Source organism: Triturus cristatus, chromosome 8 (assembly GCF_964204655.1).
Source record: "Triturus cristatus chromosome 8, aTriCri1.1, whole genome shotgun sequence".
NCBI classification, from domain to species: Eukaryota; Metazoa; Chordata; class Amphibia; order Caudata; family Salamandridae; genus Triturus; species Triturus cristatus.
Window position 1 is genome coordinate 1136423541 of NC_140591.1, and position 22414 is coordinate 1136445954.

General features: G+C 41.7%; 1 protein-coding gene across 1 annotated transcript in view; it reads left to right on the forward strand.

Moving 5' to 3' along the window:
* Window positions 1-381: 381 nt before the first annotated feature.
* Window positions 382-22414, forward strand: part of LOC146805510 (interleukin-1 receptor type 1-like) — a 383185-nt gene continuing 361152 nt past the window's right edge. Inside the window, exons 1-2 of the mRNA XM_085620511.1 lie at window positions 382-513; window positions 4216-4285. Of these exons, the coding sequence (XP_085476637.1) occupies window positions 4228-4285 (58 nt within the window). The 5' untranslated portion in view covers window positions 382-513; window positions 4216-4227. The remainder of the gene's footprint in view (window positions 514-4215; window positions 4286-22414) is intronic.

A 22414-nucleotide genomic window follows, 5' to 3' on the forward strand; every position in this document is an offset into this window, starting at 1 on the left:
GTGCAGCAGTTTTATGTAGATTAGTAGAGTAAGCAACCAGTAAGCCTGCAGCTGAAAAATCTCCTTATTTTAATGAACATTATCATGAGAGAAATAGGTTGCGTATAAATATTGATATCATTTGAACATTTTGGTAGAGCATGAAAAGCATGACCAACAAAAATGAGCTCTTAAGCTGATAGACATATGTCTAAATGGAATATTGTAAAGACTTATGTTGTGAGGAGAAAAAAAAATGAGGAGTTTGCGCTATATGAATAGCCCAAGCATATTGATGTACATGCAGACAGCATTAAACCTTTCAGGGAATGCTGGAAAAATCACTGCAACAATGATTTCCCTCACTTTCTTTCAGTAACAATCCTCATGTGAGAGAAAAAATGCAGATGGCGCAGTTCTGCACTTTGATTATGTTAAGCCTCAAGTGGAGTCGTCATTCATCATATATAAAATATGAGACTGGGAATATTACATCCGGACTGACGCCTGCAACACTTGTAGCCCAATTAGCAGGTAAGTAGTGAATATAATGTGCTATCAACTCACTTCCTTTTTTAACACATGTCTGTACACCGATTACTTTTAGCAAAAAGTAAAGCTGCCTTTTTTCATAAATAAAAATTGTTTCTTATATCCAGGTTCACATTGTTCCATTCTTAGTCCATTTAGCAGAGGAGTCAGGAGGAATACAAGTCACACATGCTCCAGGGAACATAAATTATTACTGGGCCGGCAGCCCTGTGTTGAAGCAATGTTTCTTATTTCATTGAAGCAGTTGAAAAAAGCTTAACCTTAACCCAGAGAACATAAATTACTGCTGGGCCCGGCAGAAGTGTATTGAAACAATGTTTCTTGCTTGAAAAGGAACTGAGGAAAAATGCTTAAAAAGTCAACTTAATAAAATGAGAGGAGCACTATTGCTTAAAAATGTTGTATGAGCAGTCTTGTATAATAAAAGGGAATTGTGACATTGTTTTTTCCTCAGAATACAACACTTCAGTTATAGATGATTATTAAAATGGCCGGTTTACCTCATAAAGAAAAAATGTTTTTGACCGGGAATGTTGTCTCCAGCCGGTGTCTTTGGAGTCACAGCCCAATTAGCAGTGACGTCATCAGGAGTTCAAGTTACACAAGCACCGGGGGAGCCGGGGAGCCTAGGATTCTGCTAGGCCCGGCAAGCCACAATGTATCCACACCTCAGAAAAGCCAGTTAGAGATGGTCTAGCAGGACGGAATTTTCACAGCTGACAGCTTCAATGTTCCGATTACTCAGAAATGCCAAAATAACATCCTTAGACACCTGCAAATAGATGTTCAATCCATTTGAGTGCCGACCCAGAGCAGATCCTCACAGTTAGGAGGCCATCTTCCTACGTGGCCAGACCACACCCCCCCCCCCCCCCCCAGGCCAGGTCTTGAAGGAATTTTACTTCAATGTTGCCAAATATGACATTGTCTGCACTTAAGAGAGTATTAAGGATTTTCATTTATTTTAAAGGTGATATATCTTGGCAATAGGAAGTTAGCAGCTGGGGCTCTCGGTCTCTTGACCTGGTGTCACTGATCATGACCACTTCTCAAACATCTGACTCATGTAGGAAGCTCAGAAATGCTTCTCTGATTCACTGATTAATGTCTGCCCCTCAGCTTCTTTCAGGTTTTCTTTCAAGGTTTAGTTATAAAAGAATTCAAGCTTTCTCAGTTTAACAGTGACCAGCTTATTTGATAGTAAGCATGTGCTAGCAAATGCCATCCTGGTCTCTTTTGACCTTCGTATCCATATATTATATGTGTTGGCATTTTTATTTATTGTCATGATGCATTTATGTGCAAACTAGTTCAAAATATTGCAGCTGGCCAGCCTTAAGCCTAACTATGAAAGGTCAGGTGATGCCTACCACTGGCACCTGCTTTCATTTTATGAGGCTACTACGAAGAGTTTTTCCAATGCTCCCACTTGCAATGCGCAAGACCCTCGTCCAGGCACTGATGATTAGTCATCTGGACGAGGGCAATGCAACTTCTGGCCACGATCAATGAATCTCTCCTGGAAAAACTCCAGGTGGTTCAGAATACAGTGGCTTGCCTAATTCACAATCTATCGGCAAGGTCTGCCCGGCTCCTTTACTGAGTGCACTATAATGGCTGCCGATGAGGAACTGAATCACTTTCAAACTCCGCTGCCTAGTGCATAAAGCGCTCAATGGCAAGGGACCCAGATACTTGATGGAAAAACGTATTCCCTATCGAGCAATAAGGTTTCTAAGATCTACGAACAAATAACTACTTACTATACCTCACATCAAGAAATCCCGCTCAAGAGGCCTAGCATTTACATTTCTAGCACACCGACTTTGGAACAAACTTCCCCTACATGTACGAGAATGTACTGCCCATCACAATTTTATGAAATTACTAATAAATGAATTATTATGGTATCCTAGGCCACTGTCGACGTCTTTGTTCCTGCTGCGCTGAGATATCCCTTTGGGGTGAATCATGCGCATTATAAAAACCGAAATATTTAAAATATTAGGGTGTGTGGAAGCGTGTTCCAGTACTATCATTGCGGGTGGCAGATAGCTAAGTGAAGAATATCTTTTTATTGCAGTTGTGCTTTCATCTTGTAAATCTGACCAGGTTTCTAACTTGGGCAAATTTACTGATTGGGCTGAATGATTGTTCATTTAGTCAAGTTCTTCATTGAAGGCTAGTGGTAGCTAAACCTTTACGGCACAGAGCAAACAGGATTAACGTAGGGCAATATCTAAACTGTTCATGCAGTACCAAAACAGTTATAATTCAAAATGCAAAACAATAAACATCCCAAGTTGAAGTAGGAAAAATGTAGTAAAATTTAATAGACCACATGACATCAAAACGACAAACATCCAACACGGGAACTGGAGATACAATTTTTTTTTTATTGTGGAGTATAAATAGGAATAGCGCCAAGATGCATAAAGTGACTGTTATAAATGGGGTCTATAGTTGGCAGAGGTATGCACCCTGTCCAAGTAGGGACCACCACTTTAGTCAGGCAAAGCACTGGAGTACCTTTGCTGCTGGTCCAGTCCTTTATTTTTATACTTTAAGCATTTGTAATTTTTTTCTTTGCATATTTCAACTGTTTGCAAAAAAATAAATACATACAGAAAACAAAATTGCATGGTGCCAAGTTCTGGCCTATTGGCTTTGCCAGTGCTTATTTAAATAAGCATAGGTTAGTGATTAAGACTATCTTTACACCTTTTTTTGGAGGTGCATCATTGGGCCTTGCTGGTTAAATATGCCTGCATGGAAAAAAAAGTACTTCACTGTTCAGTACAGTTAAACATTTAATAAAGAGCGTTATCTCAAAATACTGCTGGGGCCATAAATTAGACAAACTTTTGTTTAGCTGCGAAGCCTGGTCAGATAAAATACTGCTGGTGTCTACACATACCGGAATTATGGATTTGGGTGCTAACACCATAATTCTGCAGTTTTACCAGATACATTTTGACAGGTAAAACTTGCTGAAATTCGTCATGGGCTAAAAATGCCCAGTAAATATTTGTATAGTAATCACTATAACCAGCATGTAATTCCTCATTATCGGGGATAAAACATAATTGGGAGCTTTTTATTGCATCTGGTGAATTTTGATCCAGTGGGGTCTGAGTTCATTGGGGGAAATAAATATCTGCCCAAACGCCGGCACCTGTGAGGAGGACCGTAATCTTTAGACATTGTTTATTGACGACTTTAAAGACGCTTGAACAGTAGTGATAACATTTATTTGCAATGTCATGAATCAGGGAGTTTTTGAAAAATACTTTGTAAATAAAATGTGTAAAATAGGATGATTGGGAGTGTCATTACTCTAACATGATCATTCAAATATGTGTGTGACAGGGTAATTAAAAATTTCATTAAACACCTATTCTTTTATCATAAATTTTAATGTTTTGAAAATGGCAGTGACTAACATGATTTTAATTCTTGTAAATTACTTCTTGTGGTATGTCTTCTTTTTATAAATACGATAATAGGTTTATAATACGTGCAGTTAATAATAATTACCTAAATTCCAATTCAGTTTTATGGCAGAATTAGTCCATTGATATGTCTGTGAGTGGAAGTGAAAATACATTATCTCAGAAATTTGTCAGAAAATGTAAAAATGAACCATTTCAGACCTCCAATCTTATTTGTTTGATTTCTTTGCAGGATAAGGTTACAATGGCATTTCTGGTCGCAGTCTGCATAGCCCTGCTATGTTCTTCTCTATTCAAGGCAGGTGAGTACATGGTTGTACCAATGCACACAGATCTCAATCACTCAAGGTGTGTTGTATTTTTCGCTAACTAGTCAATTTTCTAAGCTTTGTTCTATGAACATGTTCATGTTGCAAAATGTCCAAGATTGGCACCTTGTAAAAACTGAAGGTCTTCCTTGTTTCTATGTTTCTGGTGACTCATTTGCACCAGCGGCGCCTGTTGCCTCAGCATTACAACTCAAACATTCCTCTTGCCCTTGCTTAACCTGCCATCGCGGTCACTTAAAGATCTGTTCAGTTTATGCTGATTAATTCTTAGCCTCAGCATTGACTCCTAGAATACCAAACATAAGCATTGCATTTAGGTAGCCAACACTTGCGTCCCAAGAAGAAGAGATTGAGAGTAGCTTGTCGCTGTCCTAGTTTGCTAGTTCACGGTTTTCAAACTTCTTGACCACAGAATAGATATTCAGCAAAGTCCCTGATCTAAAAAGGTATTTATAATGTATTTAATTCAAATCAAGAATATTAATGCACCAACTATATTCTTGAGCTGATATCACCATAAGACCACTCTCTACACTTGTACGTTTATGCTGTCAAATCATTAAAGTCCTTAAAAATTATGTCTTTCGTGTGGTTGCAATAATAAAGGGAGTTTTGGCACTCGCCTGTTAGAACACGTCCAGGCTGATAAGTTATGAACCACTTCCCTCTGTTGTGTTTTGGGAAAATATTACCTATTAAAAGATGACTTACTTTCATTGAACACTAGTTAGGACGTGTTAGACCTGGCATCCTTGGCATGGTTCTGCCCTGACGTTTTGCCTTCAACCCTCCTCTTTTGCTACCTTTGTTTTTGCTGGCATTAGGACTCTGCGCATGTTACCGTTGCTAACCAGTGCTAAAGTGATTGTCTTCCCTCCTTGAAACAAGGTAGAATTAGCTTACACCCAATTGGCACATTTTGTTTACTTGTACATCCCTATTAAAGTGGTACTACATGTACCCAGGGCCTGTAAATTGAATATTACTTGTGGGTCAGCAGCTCTGGTTGTCCTACACACTTAAGTAGCCCTTCAGACATGTCTCAGGCCTGGCATTGCAGCCTATATGTGCAGTTTTTAAACTGCCATTTCGATCTAGGAAAATAACCTTTTTGCTAGGCCTAAACCTATCTTTTTAATACATATGTTACCCCTAGGGTATTCCCTGTACACCCCAGAGGGCAGAGTGCAGTGTATTTAAAAAGTAGCACGTATACTTTTAAGTTTTACATGTCCTGGTAGTGAAAATCTTCTAGTGTCGTTTTTCACTACTGCAAGGCCTACCTCTCCCATAGAATAACATTGGAGATATCTTATTACATTTAATAAGTTGTTATTTCCAATTGGCAACTTGTAGAAAAGTCGAGTTTGTTGTAAAAAAAATGTAATTCATCTTTAATGGTGAAGTCAGATTTTTAATCACAGTTCTGAAAAGTCCAGTTTTAGCAAATTAACCATACTAGGGCAACCCAATCTTCCCATGTGGACTTGGGTATTAAAAATCACATAAATACTATTGCCAACAACGGATTCATTCTTTGGCAAATATTGAAACTGCTATGTTAATTGTTCCGGATGTCTATTCATGGCATTGTAAATATGTCAACTAATCCCTTGTGGACACTTAGTATTTATGTGACTTTTAGAAAGTTCCCATTTTCTGGTCCTAACAATTTGGCACCTACAGCCTGTTCGTGGGTCACATGACTAGGTGTAACTGGCAGTTGGTCCTTGTGTATTGCTCCTAGACAGTGAGACACAGGGAAGATAATTGTTGGCAGGATGGGCCACTCTGAGTTAACGAGGGGGAGGAGCTGTCACCTACTTACACAACACAAAGGCACTGCCTGAGTAGTCTCACAAAGGGATTGTCACTATTCTCTTGTGACCCCAGACATGCTGAGGCCAGGACCGGGAGGTAGGGAATGCCTGACACCTCATGGGGTTGGAAACTTCTAAAAGCTTCCTCAACTTCAAAGTGGGCACCAGGCATAAATATTGGACCTCAGACCCCAACTCTACAGTACACCTCTGGACTGCTACCTGAAAGACTACTGACATGCTGCCTGCTGCTCTCTTGCCTGGATGAGAAGGACTGGGCCTCCATCTGTTGAATCCAGGACCCCAGAGTGACTCCAATGTCTAGTTGGCTGGCCTCCTGACTAGGGCCTCAGGGACAGAGGGCTCTAACAACCTTGAACCCAGCACCTAGATTCTGTCATTTGTGAGTCCTACCTAGCCAAGTGGTGCCACCTTAGTCTTGGACCCTTGGAAGTGGGACTAAGGTGCTCTGCCAGCCCACTAGTGGATCCAGCAGAACTGGTGCATCTCCTTTGCTGTGCAGCCCTGACTGGAACCAAAGCATCACCTGTGCTGGATGAGCTTTCCTGATGCAAATACTTTGCAATGCAGCACGCAGCTCCATCGGGAACCACCGCTGCGCAAGGCCTCCCTGATGCAGGCCCTCACATCGCCAGTCTCTCGTCGACAGCAGCCATGATGATGACGACGATGACACAGGACTCCGGATTGCAAGCCTCACAGCTTCTTCAGATCCAGCCGGTGCGTGATGCATCTTCAACACAGAACTCCATAATGAAAGCCCCTTTGTCGACAGCCTCCTTGATGACTACACAGGCCCTAACATCAAAGCCTTGCAGCACCTCGGAATCAACACTGCGTAATCATCATTGAATAGGAGCTTGTATCACCTTGGCTGCGTGACACATCATTGATACGGGACTACGCAACTCTTCGCAACTGGGGTATAAGGTACTCTTGTTCAGTGGGCAAAGCTAGGTCCCTCTAGCCAGCCCATACTCCATCGCGGTTGGCCTGAAGTTGTGACTTTGTCCCTGTCTGGGGTGACCAGATAACAACAGTTGTGCTCTTTTGGCTCCATTTTCACTTAAATGTTGAAAACTCCATATCTCCGTTTCTACTGATTGGCATTTTGTCTTGTTTTATTTATTCAACTTTACTCAATTTTTTGGGAATTTTTCTTGTGTTGTGTTTTTACATTATTACTCTTTGGAATTTTGCACAAATACATTACTCTAAGTTAATCCTGACTGTTCTGTACCAAGCTACCAGAGGGTTAACCACAGGTTAATTTGGGGTGTGCTTCTGACTTCATCCTGATTAAGGTTGTGAATGCTGCTTGAGTAGGAATTTGCCCACTCAACCAGTAACCTAGTTTCTTACAACATGAATGTTCCTATGTGCATGGTCCAATTTTCCCACAATTCTTATTTTGTCAAACTTGATTTCCATAAATGTCATGCTAGGGTTTATTCTTGTTTAACCACTTTCATTCTCATGTTTTTAAAATTGTGTATGGGAGGCCTGTTTGGCTGTTGCTCTTTGTCAAGAAGCTTCATGTCTTGCACCACAAGGTTTCAGGAATAAAAATGCCCAGCAACTATAGTGCTCAGTCTAGACGTTATGCTCAATACTTAAGTGACATCAGTGGTTAAAAAAATAAAATATATATATATATATATTTTTCGTACCACAATTTTGTTATTTCTAACAGCTTGAAGTAACACCTGTTGTGGTTACCCAATTGAATGGTACTATATTTTCTGAACCATGGCAAGTTGCACACTGCAAGAATTGGAATGTCATAAAGTGCATCGCCAAGTAAGTCCCTGGTATTGACTCAAGTAGTCAGTCACACCCTGGAATTCGGCAGTGTATTAGGGTATAATTCCAGCAGTCAACAGTTCTGTGTTTGAACTGTTGCGATCCTGTCATTTGTCTATGTGTGCTAGTGCTAACTGTGTTTATAGAGCAAGCTTGAGCTCTCAGAATTTGTTTTCAGATGCTTGAAAACATGAACCGCTGGCCAAACCACAAGTTTGTTACCACATGCATGGTTAAGAGAAAGCACCAACCCAGACATACTACTGGCTATTCTGGAGGGTTTTAAGATATCTACGGTTAACCGGGCCGGCAATAGATTTGGGGCGGGCTTGCTGTTATCGTGAGAGAAGGTTGGGAGATCTCGTGCAAGAGAATTGAGAGATCTGGCTTGATTGAGGCACTGTCCTTGTGCATCAAAACTTCCCCCACATCCTCCATTGCGGGATTATTGGTATATAGACCCACTGATTCGGTATCGGCCTATTTACTGGAGTTGTGTAACATTATCGCAGATCTCTCACTGAGGCACGCCAACTTTATAGTCCTCGGTGTCTTCAATGTCCACATGGACAATGACAACTGTCCCTTGGCCTCTCAGCTGGCTGATACACTCAAGGGGTTAAACTTGATGCAATTGGTATACACACCCACCCACGTGGCTGGCCACATGCTGGATCTAATTTTTTCAAACAATTCTACACTGAAAGTAGAAGTCCGTATTCCTCTAACCTGGACGGACCACCGACTAGTCCCTTTCAGTTTGACTAACGCTTTCTGAAACAATAATACCCTGTCTACGTATGAGGAAAGGAGAAATTGGAGGAAGGCTCTCCTGAGTCTATGGGTCCAGTATTACAGAATGCCCCTCCTCAACTCATGGGAAACCCCTGTAACGATGCATCTGTTTTCAATTGTTGGGTTACCTCAGGCCTCAATAAGGTTGCGCCTATTAAGACTATGAAACTGGCTAGGAATCCGCCCTCTGCCCCTTGGTTTACTACAGCACTCCGCTTGGAAAAAAGCTTATGTAAGAAGCTTGAGCATGCCTGGCGGAAAACCTACAATTCAGAGGCCAAGTGTGCCTACAAAGCAGTGGTAAAAACATTTAATGGGCTGAAACGTAATACAATCAGGGACTACATTGCCAATCAAATTAAATCTTCCCATAACTCTGTCAAAGAAGTTTTTAAGATTTTTCAGGGCTTCATTAAGCCACAAGATGTGAAGAGTACGATTGCTCCTTCTGCCACCCTATGTGAACATTTATCTAGCTTCTTCTAGGAGAAAGATCAGGCTATTTACTCCTCTTTCACATTGACGGGGTCTCCTTCCATGACGTTACCCTCACTCGACCACTCCAATGTATGGTCTGAATTTTGCCCATTCTGCCCGGAAGCATCCCTTCTTAAACTACATAAAATTAAATCTGGCTCGCCCCTTGACCCTTGCCCAGCTAGATTTTTCAAGCTGCTGGCCCCTTGGCTTCACCCTCAATTAAACCCCATCTGGAATTTGTCTTTGATAATGGGAAGCTATCCCTCCACTTGGAAAAAGGCATACGTCCTTCCAATCCTCATGAAAGAGGACACGGATCCGGCTGAACTTAAGTACTTTAGGCCTATCTCTCTCCTGCCAGCACCAGCCAAAATCCTTGAGAAGGAAGTTCAAAGGCAGCTTCTGACTTCCTGGAGGCTAACAACTATCTCGATGACTCTCAGTCTGGCTTTAGATCAGGCTATATCACAGAAACTGCCCTGCTAGAGGTGTCGGAAACCATATGTGAAACCTTAGACCAAGGCAGCTGTGCCATGCTTGTGCTGCTGGACTTGTCCATGGCTTTTGATACAGTATCTCATTGGATTCTGCTGGAGAGACTGGAATGCCTGGGTGTGACGGGAACCACCTTAGCCTGGTTCTGCTCATTTCTCTATGCCCGGTCCCAGCAAGTATTTCATTGCCCCATTTCTCCGCTTTTAGGCCGCTCGGAGTTCCCCAGGGTTCTGCTTTGAGCCTGACTCTTTTTAATGTTTATCTTACCCCCCTTGCATAGCTGGTCCAGCAATGTGAAGTGAGAGTGGTCTCATATGCTGATGACACTCAGCTGGTGTTTTCTTTTAAAGATCACGCTGAGGCAGCATTCGATAATTTCAAGCACTGTTTGAACAGCATTTCTACTTGGATGACAGACAGTTGCTTGAAATTAAACACCGATAAAACAGAGGTATTGTTTTTCAACCAACCTTCTCCTCCACAATCCACTCTCTGTTGCTTCAGCTAGAAATCTGGGGTTTATATTCGATTCCAACCTCTCAGGCAAGGCCCAGATATGCCAAGTTTACTCATATTGTTTCTGGAAACTGAAAGCCTTGCGGTGAGTCCTTCATCTCCTGCCTATGGATTGCCGGAAAACGGTGATTAACGCATTAGTTACGTCTGAGCTTGGTTATACTAACAGCCTGTACCTGGGTCTCCCAGCTTATTTGATTAAGAAATTGCAAACTATACAAAACGCTGTGGCTAGGCTCATTAGAAATGTACCTCTCCGCCACCACATTACCCCCCATCTGCGCAGCCTTCATTGGCTGCCAGTCAAAAGGAGAATAGAATAGAGTTCAAAGCACTGTCCTTTGCTTACAGAGCAACAAGAAATATTGGCCCAGGATACTTGAGGCAGAGACTCCAGAAAAGCACCAGACCAGGGCTTTAGGATCGAATAACCAGGTATTGCTCCGGATTCCTTGCTTTGCAAAAGCCAGGATTGGCAGTCGAGCTTTCTCAGTGAGAACAGCCTCTCTCTGGAACTCGCAACCTGACCACCTACGGAAGGCTGAGTCAGAACCTACGTTCAGGAAGGCATTGAAAACCTGGCTTTTCCACCTACCTTAGTCCTCCCCCCACCCCTTCCCTTTTTTATCTTTTTGCTGCTGCCACTGCTAGCGCCGGGACACCACAGTTGAAGGTAGCCGTGCACTGTATAAATATAACTGATGATGACGCATGGGGAAACAAATAAAAGAAAGCAAAATAGTAAATTTCCTGGAAAATATGTAGGTGTTTTGACCTAAATGAAAAGCAAATAAACAGAAATTGAACTTGTAAACTGCAATGGGTCAAAGTAAGAAGAAAGGAGCCCTGCACCGAAGAAGGTCCACAAAGTATGTTCATGTGTGAAAAACTAATACTGAAACCCCTCATGTAAATGCGACACACACAGTATTGCAAAACAAGCGTTGAAATGTATAAGGCAGAGTTCATAGAAATAGAAATAGTACTGAAGCATGTGAAATGGTACTATTTTAATATTCTTACATTAAAAATTATTGTTCACTGTAAATTCAGATGAGTAACTGCCAATAGAAATCATTTCCTGCAGTGAATTATTCAAGTAGGTGTGATGGGTACTGGTGTAATTGGATGCCTTTAGGTTTTGTCCTGTTCTCTGCCCACCTAATGCCTACTGATCCTATCCTTGCAGAAATGGCATAAAATGAGACTATGGGGCCTGAATTTGAGCACAGGGTGCACAGGCCTGGTTTGCCACTGATGTGCACCCTCGTTGTATAGACTGCTGATAATGCACCCCATTACCAATCAGCAAGAAGAAATGGCCTGTGCACTGGAGAGTGTGCCTCAGAGGATCAACTTCATAAGAACCTAAAATGTATTCACGTCAATGACCTGGTTGTGCCCATTACCTTTCAGACATTGGGCCCGATTCACAGAACTAACTTAACACAAAATCCTAAACTTACTACCATTTTGGTATTCACAGAAGGCACTTACTCATTTTGGTATTCACAGAAGGCACTTACTCATTTCGGTATTCACAGAAGTTAGGAGTCCTAACTTTAGGACTCCTGAATGCCTTCTGTGAATACCGAAAGTCTTAAAATTAGGATTTTTCTCAGTTTAGGAGTAGTAAAGTTAGGACTCCTAACTTTAGGACTCCTAAATGCCTTCTGTGAATACCGAAAGTCTTAACATTAGGATTTTTCTCAGTTTAGTGTAAAAGTACACTAGACAAACTGATTTTACTTTTCTGGGCCAAGTGCAACAAATACCCAATGACCTGCAGAAATCTTGCTGCCCATTAATCTGCTAGTAAAAATAAATGTTGATAGCAGGTTTGGTGTTGAGGGGACCTTGGTTGAACAGGAGGCACAGCTGATGGCTGTTGGTGAATCCAGGCATCTGACAATGGCCTTAGTTACTGTGTCTTTGGATTTCAGCTTTCAGTTAATGATTGAACACTTATTATGCAGATTCCTAAATATATATCTGTGCCCTCATAACCGGCCGGCAACTGTGTCTAATGCTTTTGGTCTTGCACAACCAAGGATACACCTCTGTGTTTTATCCTTTTGAACTTTGGTCTGCAGATGGTTGTTGTGTTGACTGGACATCCATTTGTGTTGGAGTACGGTGCATAGTCTATTTTTGCACCTGTTCTATGACATTTTCCCAAAATATTTTAAACGTGGTACATAGAAATGTAAGTTTCATGGTGGCATTCACTGGTATCCAATGGTGTGCTTTTTAGGCAGGTTCCATGCTTTCCCTTTTCTTACGGTGACGGACCAATATTGTCTCATTTGTAATTCTGATCTCTCAGTTACTTTTGGGTGAGCTAATTTCACAATTACAGTTGACCTTGTTAGCACCCCTTTGTACCCTTTTAACTCTGCTAGGGTGAATTCTAGAACCTTCCAAAGCAATGATAGTGGACCCCTCACTTTTTGGGCTTAGATCGAGGATGTAAATAGTGCTGAACGCCAGGCAAATCGGATTGTATCCCTCGCTTGTCCACAAGTGGTAGAATTTAATTCTTGGTGTTAAAGTTCTACAGACAGACATTTCCTAAAAAAATCTGTAATGCTGTTTTTTTCATTTCTCTTAGTAGTAGATGTGGCACTCAGTAATGAGGGTGAACGCAAGGCACACCTCATGAAACATTACTACTTGTGAACTTAATGAACGCACAGTTGTTTTGTTGACTTCCATTGCAGAGGAACAATATTATCCAGCGTAAGGATGTATCTGCGATTCAGGCCTACTCTGTTGTTTATACCTTCATTCCGTGGTCTATCTATAATATACATGCTGCCTATAGGTCCAGTAGAATCAGTCCTTCGTTACGGTCTTTGTCTAGGGTGAAAAGATTCTCACTCATGAATGTTACTGAAGTTTTCATCTCTCTCATGGGTCTGAATCCTGATTGGCCGTTATAGTGATCCACGTATTGTTGTTCCGCAAGTTCCTGAAACTGTATAATGACTTTTTATCCACGATTTTGTTTAGGTTATAAAATTTGAAATGGGTTGCATTTGACCAGGACTTTTGGGCTGCCTATTGTTACCTTTTGAAGGAGCATGTTTGAAACAATCCGGACTACCACCTTATTAGGGATGCATTGATGAGGTTTTCAAGGTAGAGCCAAATAGTTGGAACAATATTTGATTCATGAAGCAGGCTCCACCACTATGTTTGATGTTTTGAATTGTGTGCTAGCTTCCTCATCTCAATTTACATCCTCCTAGAGACTGAAAGAGTACAATAAAGAGTCCATTTAGGGCCGAATGAATGGTGTGTGGAATGGGAAGTGAACAGGATAAACTGCATTTCATTGTTCATGTCCTCAATAGTTTTTTTTGTTTTATATTGAACGAAACAAAGGTAGTTTCCAAAGTGTTCTTTTGTAGTACATGGACTTTTTAAAATAAGCACTCAAGTTGGAATGTATGCATATGTTAAGTATTTCCCACAGTTGTTTGGTTGCCTCTTCTGATGCTGCTGACAAAGTATAACGTTTATTCCTCTTCAGTGATCTTTTCTCACCTAGTGTTTGAAGCCCGTGTGTGATAGATTGTGGGAGTGTAATTTTTCATGGTTCCATCCCTTACTCTTCATGCTGGCAAGCTCCGTCCATACCACTCCTTGTGCTCTTGATGAGAAAGAACCCCATTGCAAAATGTGAATGGTACATCAGATTGTAGGAGTTACTTATCGACATAGATAGGAGTTCATTTATTTATTAAGCAGGGATTATATAGCACTATGCAGTGACTTGAGGTAATTTAGGAAAGTTTACCAACCAGTTTGATGACTTAATCAAAATCTTCCTCAATCTACCAACCCAGAGTTCCTTTAAAATGATCCTTTTGCTGATCAAAATTCTTTTAAGGCCTCCAAACATGCTTTGAAAACAACAAACAATATTTACCCTGCATGAGATTGAGAAAAGCCTCTGCATCTTTCCAGCTGGACGCTCCTCCACATGCAATCCATGTTCTAGTTTAAGACATTCTCTTTCTGCTCTGTTAACGTTGTCTAAGTTTGCGACCCAAATCAAACCCTCCCACTAACTTGTTAGTAAAGCCTTTTCCAGACCCTCACATCACTCTATTTCTATGGCTTCCCTTCACTAGCATTTAGTCCCTGAAACCTTAAAAATATACAATCGCTCTTGCCTCCTGAAGAAATCCAAAGCAGATTCCATGCACATTTTACCTCCTACCCCATTTGAGATCTTCACTCTACAGCATGAGACTTGATAGGAAGGTAACCAGATCACTCCATGTCAGTTCAGAGGTTCACTAACGAGACCGAAATCCACCACGGACTAGAGTGAAACTGTGGAGGTGGTTTAAAGTCACAGAATACCTCAGGCACATCTATTAATGGATGCAATAATCCTGTATGTGCTTTCATTATAGTTTGATTGAAACATTGGTGTTGGGGGATGCTGAGAATCCTTTTGCAATTCAATGCATCGTATTTCCTTGGCGACTCCTTGACTCCAGTTTAAAAAGGAAAGCACTTGACATAATCTTCTCCTCTAAGCTATCCTACTCAAGTACTGTATTGTGTAGTAAAGGAGGAAATGTTTTTTTTCAACTTCTTTGTGTTCCAAAGGGTTCCCAACTCCATTACTACTCAGCCAGAGTGTGAACAATCATCAGAGAAAGTACTAGAGGTGATGATATCACTTAAAGAAATTTGAAATAAGTGCAGTATTTTCAAAAGTTCAGTAAGACCAAATACATCATATGCAATGCTGTCCCATACTGTTCCTTCATGAACCGGAACTGCTGTGATGTTCACTAAGGACAGGTCTCTTTGTTTATGATGTGATGATGTATGTGGTTTTAGGACCATATTCACATGTTGTACTGCAGAGTGTTCTGGGAGATAATGTCCATTCAGGAGCAGGAAAAAGATGGTCACAAAACTAATCCAAAGGACCAGGAAGAGTAGACCAATTCCAATCCAGGGCTCTAGCCAGGGTGTAATAAAGTAAGTAGTTTTCAGCCAAAAGAAAAAATCATGTATTTTTTGTTTGTGGGAATCAGGAGCTGGCGGTGACCTAGGTTCACTTGGATCCAGAAAAAAGGTATCGAAATTGATGAAGTAGCCAGACGCAGTTCGATCTATCTTTGGTAGCTCAGCAGGTTTTGTAGAACTGGTAGATGACTCATTTTGAGACATGTTCAAATAGATGGCAGTATTCGGCCGAACTGAAATCTTTATTTCATTTGTATTTTGTTGCTGGTTCAACAGGCACGACTTCCATTCCTTCATGTCGAAGAGTTAAATCTTCAAATGTTATCAATCTTTCTGTCTGAACTTCCTGTATGGTAGTGAGAGGAGATCAACGGCTACCCAGGAGCCCATGAGGCCTACTCTTCAGTATCGGCCACATGATGTGGTTTAATCAGAGCAATTGAGACAAATCTCTTTTCTTTCTTGCCGGTGAGAAGAAGTACAGTTCTCGTACCTTTGACGGCCAGGACAGGTACAGGCGTTCTGTTAGGTGGCCCAAATTTTTTTTTGTTTACTATTTTTTTCTCTGACCAGATCCCCAACCTTTGGGATTGAGGCAGGTCTTGCCGGAACAACTTTCACTTCCCCAGTGGAGGTGCGTTTTACTTGGACATTGCTTTGTAAGCCCGGAATTCATTGAGTTCCTGTAAAAAGCCAAATGATCTTTGATGTCAAACTTTTCCTCATCCGCCAATGCGCTGCCACTTTTGAGATCGGGTACCCACATTCTAGTCCCAAACAGGACCTCATATGGAGTACAGCTTCCTACGGAACTTCCTGGCATGTTATTAAGTACCCTCTGGACCCCATATAGGTGATTGACCCAACTGCCACCCGAGCCTAATACTCTTGCTGTTAAGGACTGCTTTAAGTCTTGTTTTTTCCTATCCACAGTTGAATTTCCCTCGGGATGATAAAGAGAGGAGTACTGCAAGACCACACCCAAACTTCCCATGGCTTCTATGTAGGCCTGTGAGCTAAACGCAGGGCCACGGTCAGAGTGTAATGTGCCAATTGTGTATGTGCCTTTAAAGACTCGCAAATCCTTTATAACAGTTTGAGGGTCAGCCGAACCCTGCGTCCAAACCCACAGGAATCTAGAGCATGAATCGACCGCCAGCAAGATATACCTGTCTGCCCCGTCAGAGCGTAAGGGTCTGCAGTGTTCCAAATAGCCACATGCGAGAGGTCTGTCTGATATCAGTAATGGCGTTTGGGGTGGACGTGCTATGGTGGAACCCTTCATCTGCTGACAGATGTCACACTTAAGGACAAAGTCTTTGGTCTGTTTGGTGAGAGCTGGCCACCAATAACGTTGTTTCAACAGTGAAACTGTTGCAGTTATACCTGCGTGTGCTGAACCCAGACACTTACGAGCATCTAGAATTAAACCTAATCTGCAATCCATGTATGATATTACTCTATCCCCACTCCTGGAATTTGAGCATATGGAATGTTTTGCGCATCTAGCTTATAGGAGTACTTGAGTGTAAAGCCTGTTGACAAGGCTGAGCTGTTATTACATAGCGTTGACAGCTACCATGATTTTTCTATCTGTCCTCGTGCTAGAACGAGTGATTGCAGCAACGGCAGCAGTTCGCACTGTTGCCTTGGCCGCTTCATTAGCCAGTGAATTCCCTTCATTGTGTACGCTAACACGGTGATGACTCAACATGTGAATTATGTGAGCCCGCGGCACGCTGGTCTTCAGCTCTGCCACTTGTTCCCAAAGCAACTTGTGGTTTACTGTGCAACCTTTGGAATCTCTAAACCCATTCTGGCCACAATAATGAAGATATGTGTTGTATGATTGGACACAATAAAAGGAATTGCACACATTAAGTGTGGGGAATTCCCGATCCGTATTTTTTAGTGCCAGTATCCGGGCTTTTTAGTTCTGCCAGCTGTGCCATGCAATCTCCTAGAGACTGCGTCTGCATATTGCTAGGATGGAATTTGACGTCTCACATACGTCCCTTCACAATGGCACATGCCACCCTGTATTGCTGTTTACTTCCTATGGCAGACTGGGCAGATTCATCTCTGTAAATGATGTAGTCATACTGATCTGGAGGCATTATTTCATTCGGGAGAGGATATTCTTGTTCGTACTACAGAAACGCTTGTGTTTTCAGTGTTGGATTAAATTTGTAGTCTACATCTATTGCAGTGAGAGAATTGGCCCATTGTATCCATCGTGGATGCAAGACTTTTGAGTTTGGAACACTCGCTTTGGTAAAAGCCTCCAAGGTTGGTACCAGAGTAACGACTATTATTTGTTTCCCGCGAGCTAGTGCTTTTTCTCTCACTACAGCGGTTTATACTGCTGTCAGCATTTTTTCTGTGGATGCAAATCCCATTTCAGCGTATGTACACACATAAGATTTGTATACAATGGGTACTGTTTCTCCTTCATTGAAGGTTAGGTACGTGTATCCTGATTGATCCGCGGCCATTCGGATCACCAAGTTTGTGGTATTAACACGTGTATGTAAATGTTTAGAAGCTGTCATATCTGTTTGTGGGGAATGTAGACCATCTATGTGTTCCTGTGTCCAATGTCAAACTGAAAAATCAGGTCTAACTAAACCGTAGAAGGGTTTTACTTTTTCTGCATAATCTAAAATTTATTTTCTGCCAAATTTAAGAATCCTAAAATGGATTGTAAGTTTTTCAGAGTCTTTGGAGGTTGGAGCAGCGCTCATTCTTGTAAAAAAAAAGAAATTGTCTGCTAGGCTTTTCCTCTCACTTGAGAGCTTATATCCTAAAAACAGAACATTGAGGTGTTTTTTTTTTAAAGGTAAAACTGTAGACTTCAGACCCAAAATGATGTTGTTCACCCTGTTCAAGTTTTCCAATAATTTATCGTCCGTCAGTTAAATATCACCGACGTAGGACATGGGACAATGCCTCCTCATCATAATTTTGAAGTAACTCTGTGACTCTCGCCGATAACAACCCGGGGTCTATTTTTATACCCTTGGAGCAGTCTACAAAATTGGCGTTGAGAGCCTAGGACTGAGACCGCTGTCAGATATCTGCTTCCAGGCCCTATATTCTGGCAAAAAAAACATTTGATATATCTAATGATGTTTTGCATTTTTTCTACACAATGTTATTCATTAATGCTGCACTGTATGCATTTTGTACTTCAAATGTTTTTGTGCATGTGTTCAAATGCCTGTAGTCTAAAACTAAATGGTATGAATTGTTGGGTTTCATTACGGTACACAAAGGATTATTCATAGAAGAGGTGCAATTTTCAGTCACACCCTGGTATTCAAGTTGATCTAAGATCTCCCTGACCTTTTTTCTTTGCGTCTTGTTTTATTGGGCACTGCCTCTGTGGAGTTGGAGTAGTTATTAATGGGATTTCATGCGGAGGTGACTCAGCATCCCACCCTACATGATTGTGGTAAATTACGGGAGCTAGGGCTAATGCCCACTCCTGAATGTTTAAGTGGCTCTGGAGCGAGGTCGGAGAAAGCCAATAAAATTACATCTTCTCCCTTTTGGCACGCCATGACTATCTCAGCGAGCAATCTCTTTCAGCTAAGAGAATGTCGTAACCGTATGTCAGGTTCTCCCAAAAAAGACCTTTCACTTTCCTGGGTATGTCCACCTCCATTAGGAGCGTAATTTTGTAAAGACGACGTGGGACACTTATCCTTGTATCAGGTGTCTCCATCGTGATATGTTCATTCAATGCTGCTGTCACCAGAAATTCCATTAGATTCTGGCAATCTATGGTTACTTCTGCTGCGCTGTCTAACATCGTCAGAGCCCATTCCCTGTTCAGAAACAGGGTCGTCAGTAGCCTGGGCATCTCTTATTTTAAGTCCATCTACTTTCTACTTTTTAAACTGAGGTTTAGTTTTGAGTTTATCTTCTTTTTTGATAATATATTCTGAAGAGCGATGTGTGCCTCTTGGCTTTGCTCGCTCTTCTGATCTATGTTCTGCCCGTCCTTCACTCTCGAAGTTTTTGGATGAACCCTGAAAGGATCTATAGGAACCTGTATCAGTATCCTGATACCTGTCAGGTTTCTTAATATTGTCACCGTTTCTAAGGTTATATTTCCGATCAGAAGGTTCCTGTTGAGAAGACTCACCCCGTGATTGTGATGCATTTTGCTTGCTTTTTGTTTGTTTATTGTCCCATTTCATTTTAGAAGAATCCGGTGCTTGCTTGGAGATGTCCTTTTCAGGACTTCCCATCAATGGTGGTTTCACTGGTCTAGCTTCCAAATTATCTAACCCAGTGACATATAGGCATCTTCGATCATTTTTGGTAAGTCTCGCTCCTGTTGTGCAGGAGTGCATTCCCTCAGGCGTTGGCGTATAGCCACTCCTGTTGCCTTCCCTTTTATGTTAGCTAACATAATTGTGAAAACCTACTCCCTATCAATTTCATCCCTAAGTACAGGGCAGGTTCTGCCCCGTACTCATTCTGTATGTGTTTCAATACTTCTGGTGTTACTGCTATTGAGGGGGTGCTGGTTGTTCTGGTATAAATTGCAGTGAAAACTGTACCCCAAGTGGTACAATCCTCTATTGGGGGAGGTATTCCCATCGGCAAGCAAATTGTCAGTATTCTGAATATTTCTTGCGGGCCAGTGTGTGGAAAAACTGCCTCAAGTTGTGCTATTTTTTGTGCTATCCTGAAAGGCATTTGCTCATGTTTAGTGGGCATTCTTTCCATAATCACGTTTTTGTTGCAGTCCCTTGTAACTGGGTCGCAGGAGTTACCCTTGTAGGTTGTAGTGTGAGTGTTCACATTACGAACTGTGTAAGATTTATGTATAGTTTTATTATTTCTTTGTGAAGTGGACGCAAGTCTGCTACTTGCATTGTATCAATCTCTGGATGTGGTGTGTAAGCAGCTAGGACTGGCCAAGTCGCTCTGTCTGTGCTGGACGGACCGAGTCTGACTTTTTCTGTGGTATGTGGGGGGACTCCTTTAAACCAGTTTATATGCTCTTGGTATGTTAATGGAACTTCTATTTCCTCGTATGGAGAGCATTGTTCTGGTATTTCATCTGGAGTATAAGAAAGAAACATGTGATATTGCATCTGCAGGAGGGAATTTAACCCAAGAATAGAACACCTCTGTCCTGTATGCCTCGTGTGCCTCGATCATGAAGGTTACGGTCCCACCTAATGTTGAGACCCAAAATCTGCCAATTTTAAAGTAAGTGCATTGCTGCAATTCTCTGAAATGTTAAGAGCACCTTCCTGCTCTCCTTCTGGTGCTGCATTTGCATGTACTCCAGTAGCCCCAGCGCCATCTTCGACAGATATTTTCTTGAAATTGTTATACGGGAAAGAGAAGGTTTTTTACACCATGTAGGCAACAATATACCTTTTAACGCATGAACAAACCTACAGCCAATACATAGGATATACCTACTCAGCTGTGGTGGATTTTTACCTTCCCACCCCAGACATCTATGTGTATATGTGAGTAGGGGTCTCTGAGAAAGCACGATTGAACTACTCAGATTTGACGGTTAAATTAGAACCAAACCATGTTGGGCGCCATGTTGTGTTGTTTCTGCAAATCTGCAGAATCTGCCTATTACTTGGATAACATAAAGTAAGGGATTGGTGTCTAAACTGATTCCAGACACCCCTGCAGGATAAGTTAGCCAATAGACCAGCTAGATCGCAGTGCCACTATAAGCCTAAGACCAAGGAGCGAATAGTTTTCTGGCAACCACTGAACATGATAACTCTTGAACCCCTCAGGGATTGTGGAAACAGTGCAGTACTATTCACTCAGTCACTCGTGCTTACTTATTCTCAGAGAAACACACAAAACAAATGATGAAGACGTTTTCAATGAGTATTTATTGAAACAGTGTCATTCTAGTGTAAAATGTATTTGCTGCGACAATCATTAGACAGACACATATGTATATGATTACAAGCATCAGCAAAGCGGAAAAAAGGTAGAATCCTACAATGGTGCTAAAACAGTGCATATTTTCAGGCATATCAATACATGGCAGAAATCGAGAGTATTACTAAGATGTAAACCCTAGCTAAGTGTACCGAAGTGTACCTAGAATGTATGCAGGCGTGTAGCCAAGAATCCCCCTAGTAAAAACCAACCCCATTACCTGATGGGTAAGGACGAAGGAGCCCGCTTGGTCTCGAGGTGGACACACCGGAAAGGATGTCAGATCACCGTGTGCTGGAGGTTCGGCGTGTAGGGAATCCATCGTCTAGTGTCAGCATGGAAGCTTCTCCTCTGGTTTGCCCAGCGAAGATGTGCTGGCACATGCATCAAGCTAGGATTTTGTGATTCCTTAATTGCGAATATTAAGAATTCGCAATTAAGGACTCGCAAAATCCTATGCATGTAGGAATCGCTATAATATTAGCGATTCCTACACATTCCTTATTTGCGACCCGCAAATTGCGAGTCGCAAATAAGGAATAGCTTCCCATTCATTCCTATGGGCCTACAGGCACATAGGAAGGAATGGGAAATTGCAAGCACAATTTGCGAGTACGAATAGGTACTCGCAAATTGCGCATGCAATTTCAGGGTGCAAGGGTGTTAAAAGGACACCCTGTTGCACCCCTGGAATTGACCTGTGCACATATGTTGCACACACACATGTCCTAAGGGCATGTGTGTGCGCAATATGAAACTTTAAAAAATGCACAAAAGTGCATTTTTCAAAGGTTTTGCAAATTACCATGAAGTTCAACTTCATGGTAATTTGCACCCCCTATTAGAGAAATCGCTAATGTTATTACTTTACTGCATTGCATTTAAGGAATCTCAATTTGCGATTCCTTAAATGCAATCGCAATTTAAGTAATCGCAATTTAGAGATGACTTATATTGCGATTTTTGCATTTGGGATGATGCATCCCAAATGCAAAAATACCGGTCGCAAAGGGGCAGATTCTGAGAATCTGCCCGTATGCGACTGGTTTTTCTTTTGATGCATGTGCCTGGTGGTGCTTATATACCCAAACGGTGCCCTCAGGGAATGTCCCTAAAATGGGACTGTAGACCTGTCATTCAAGGATGACGATAGAGATGACCCTTGTAAAGAGTTATTATACAGAATATGGTAATCCCACTGTGATACTAAGAATCCTCATGCATAATAAATAAGGCT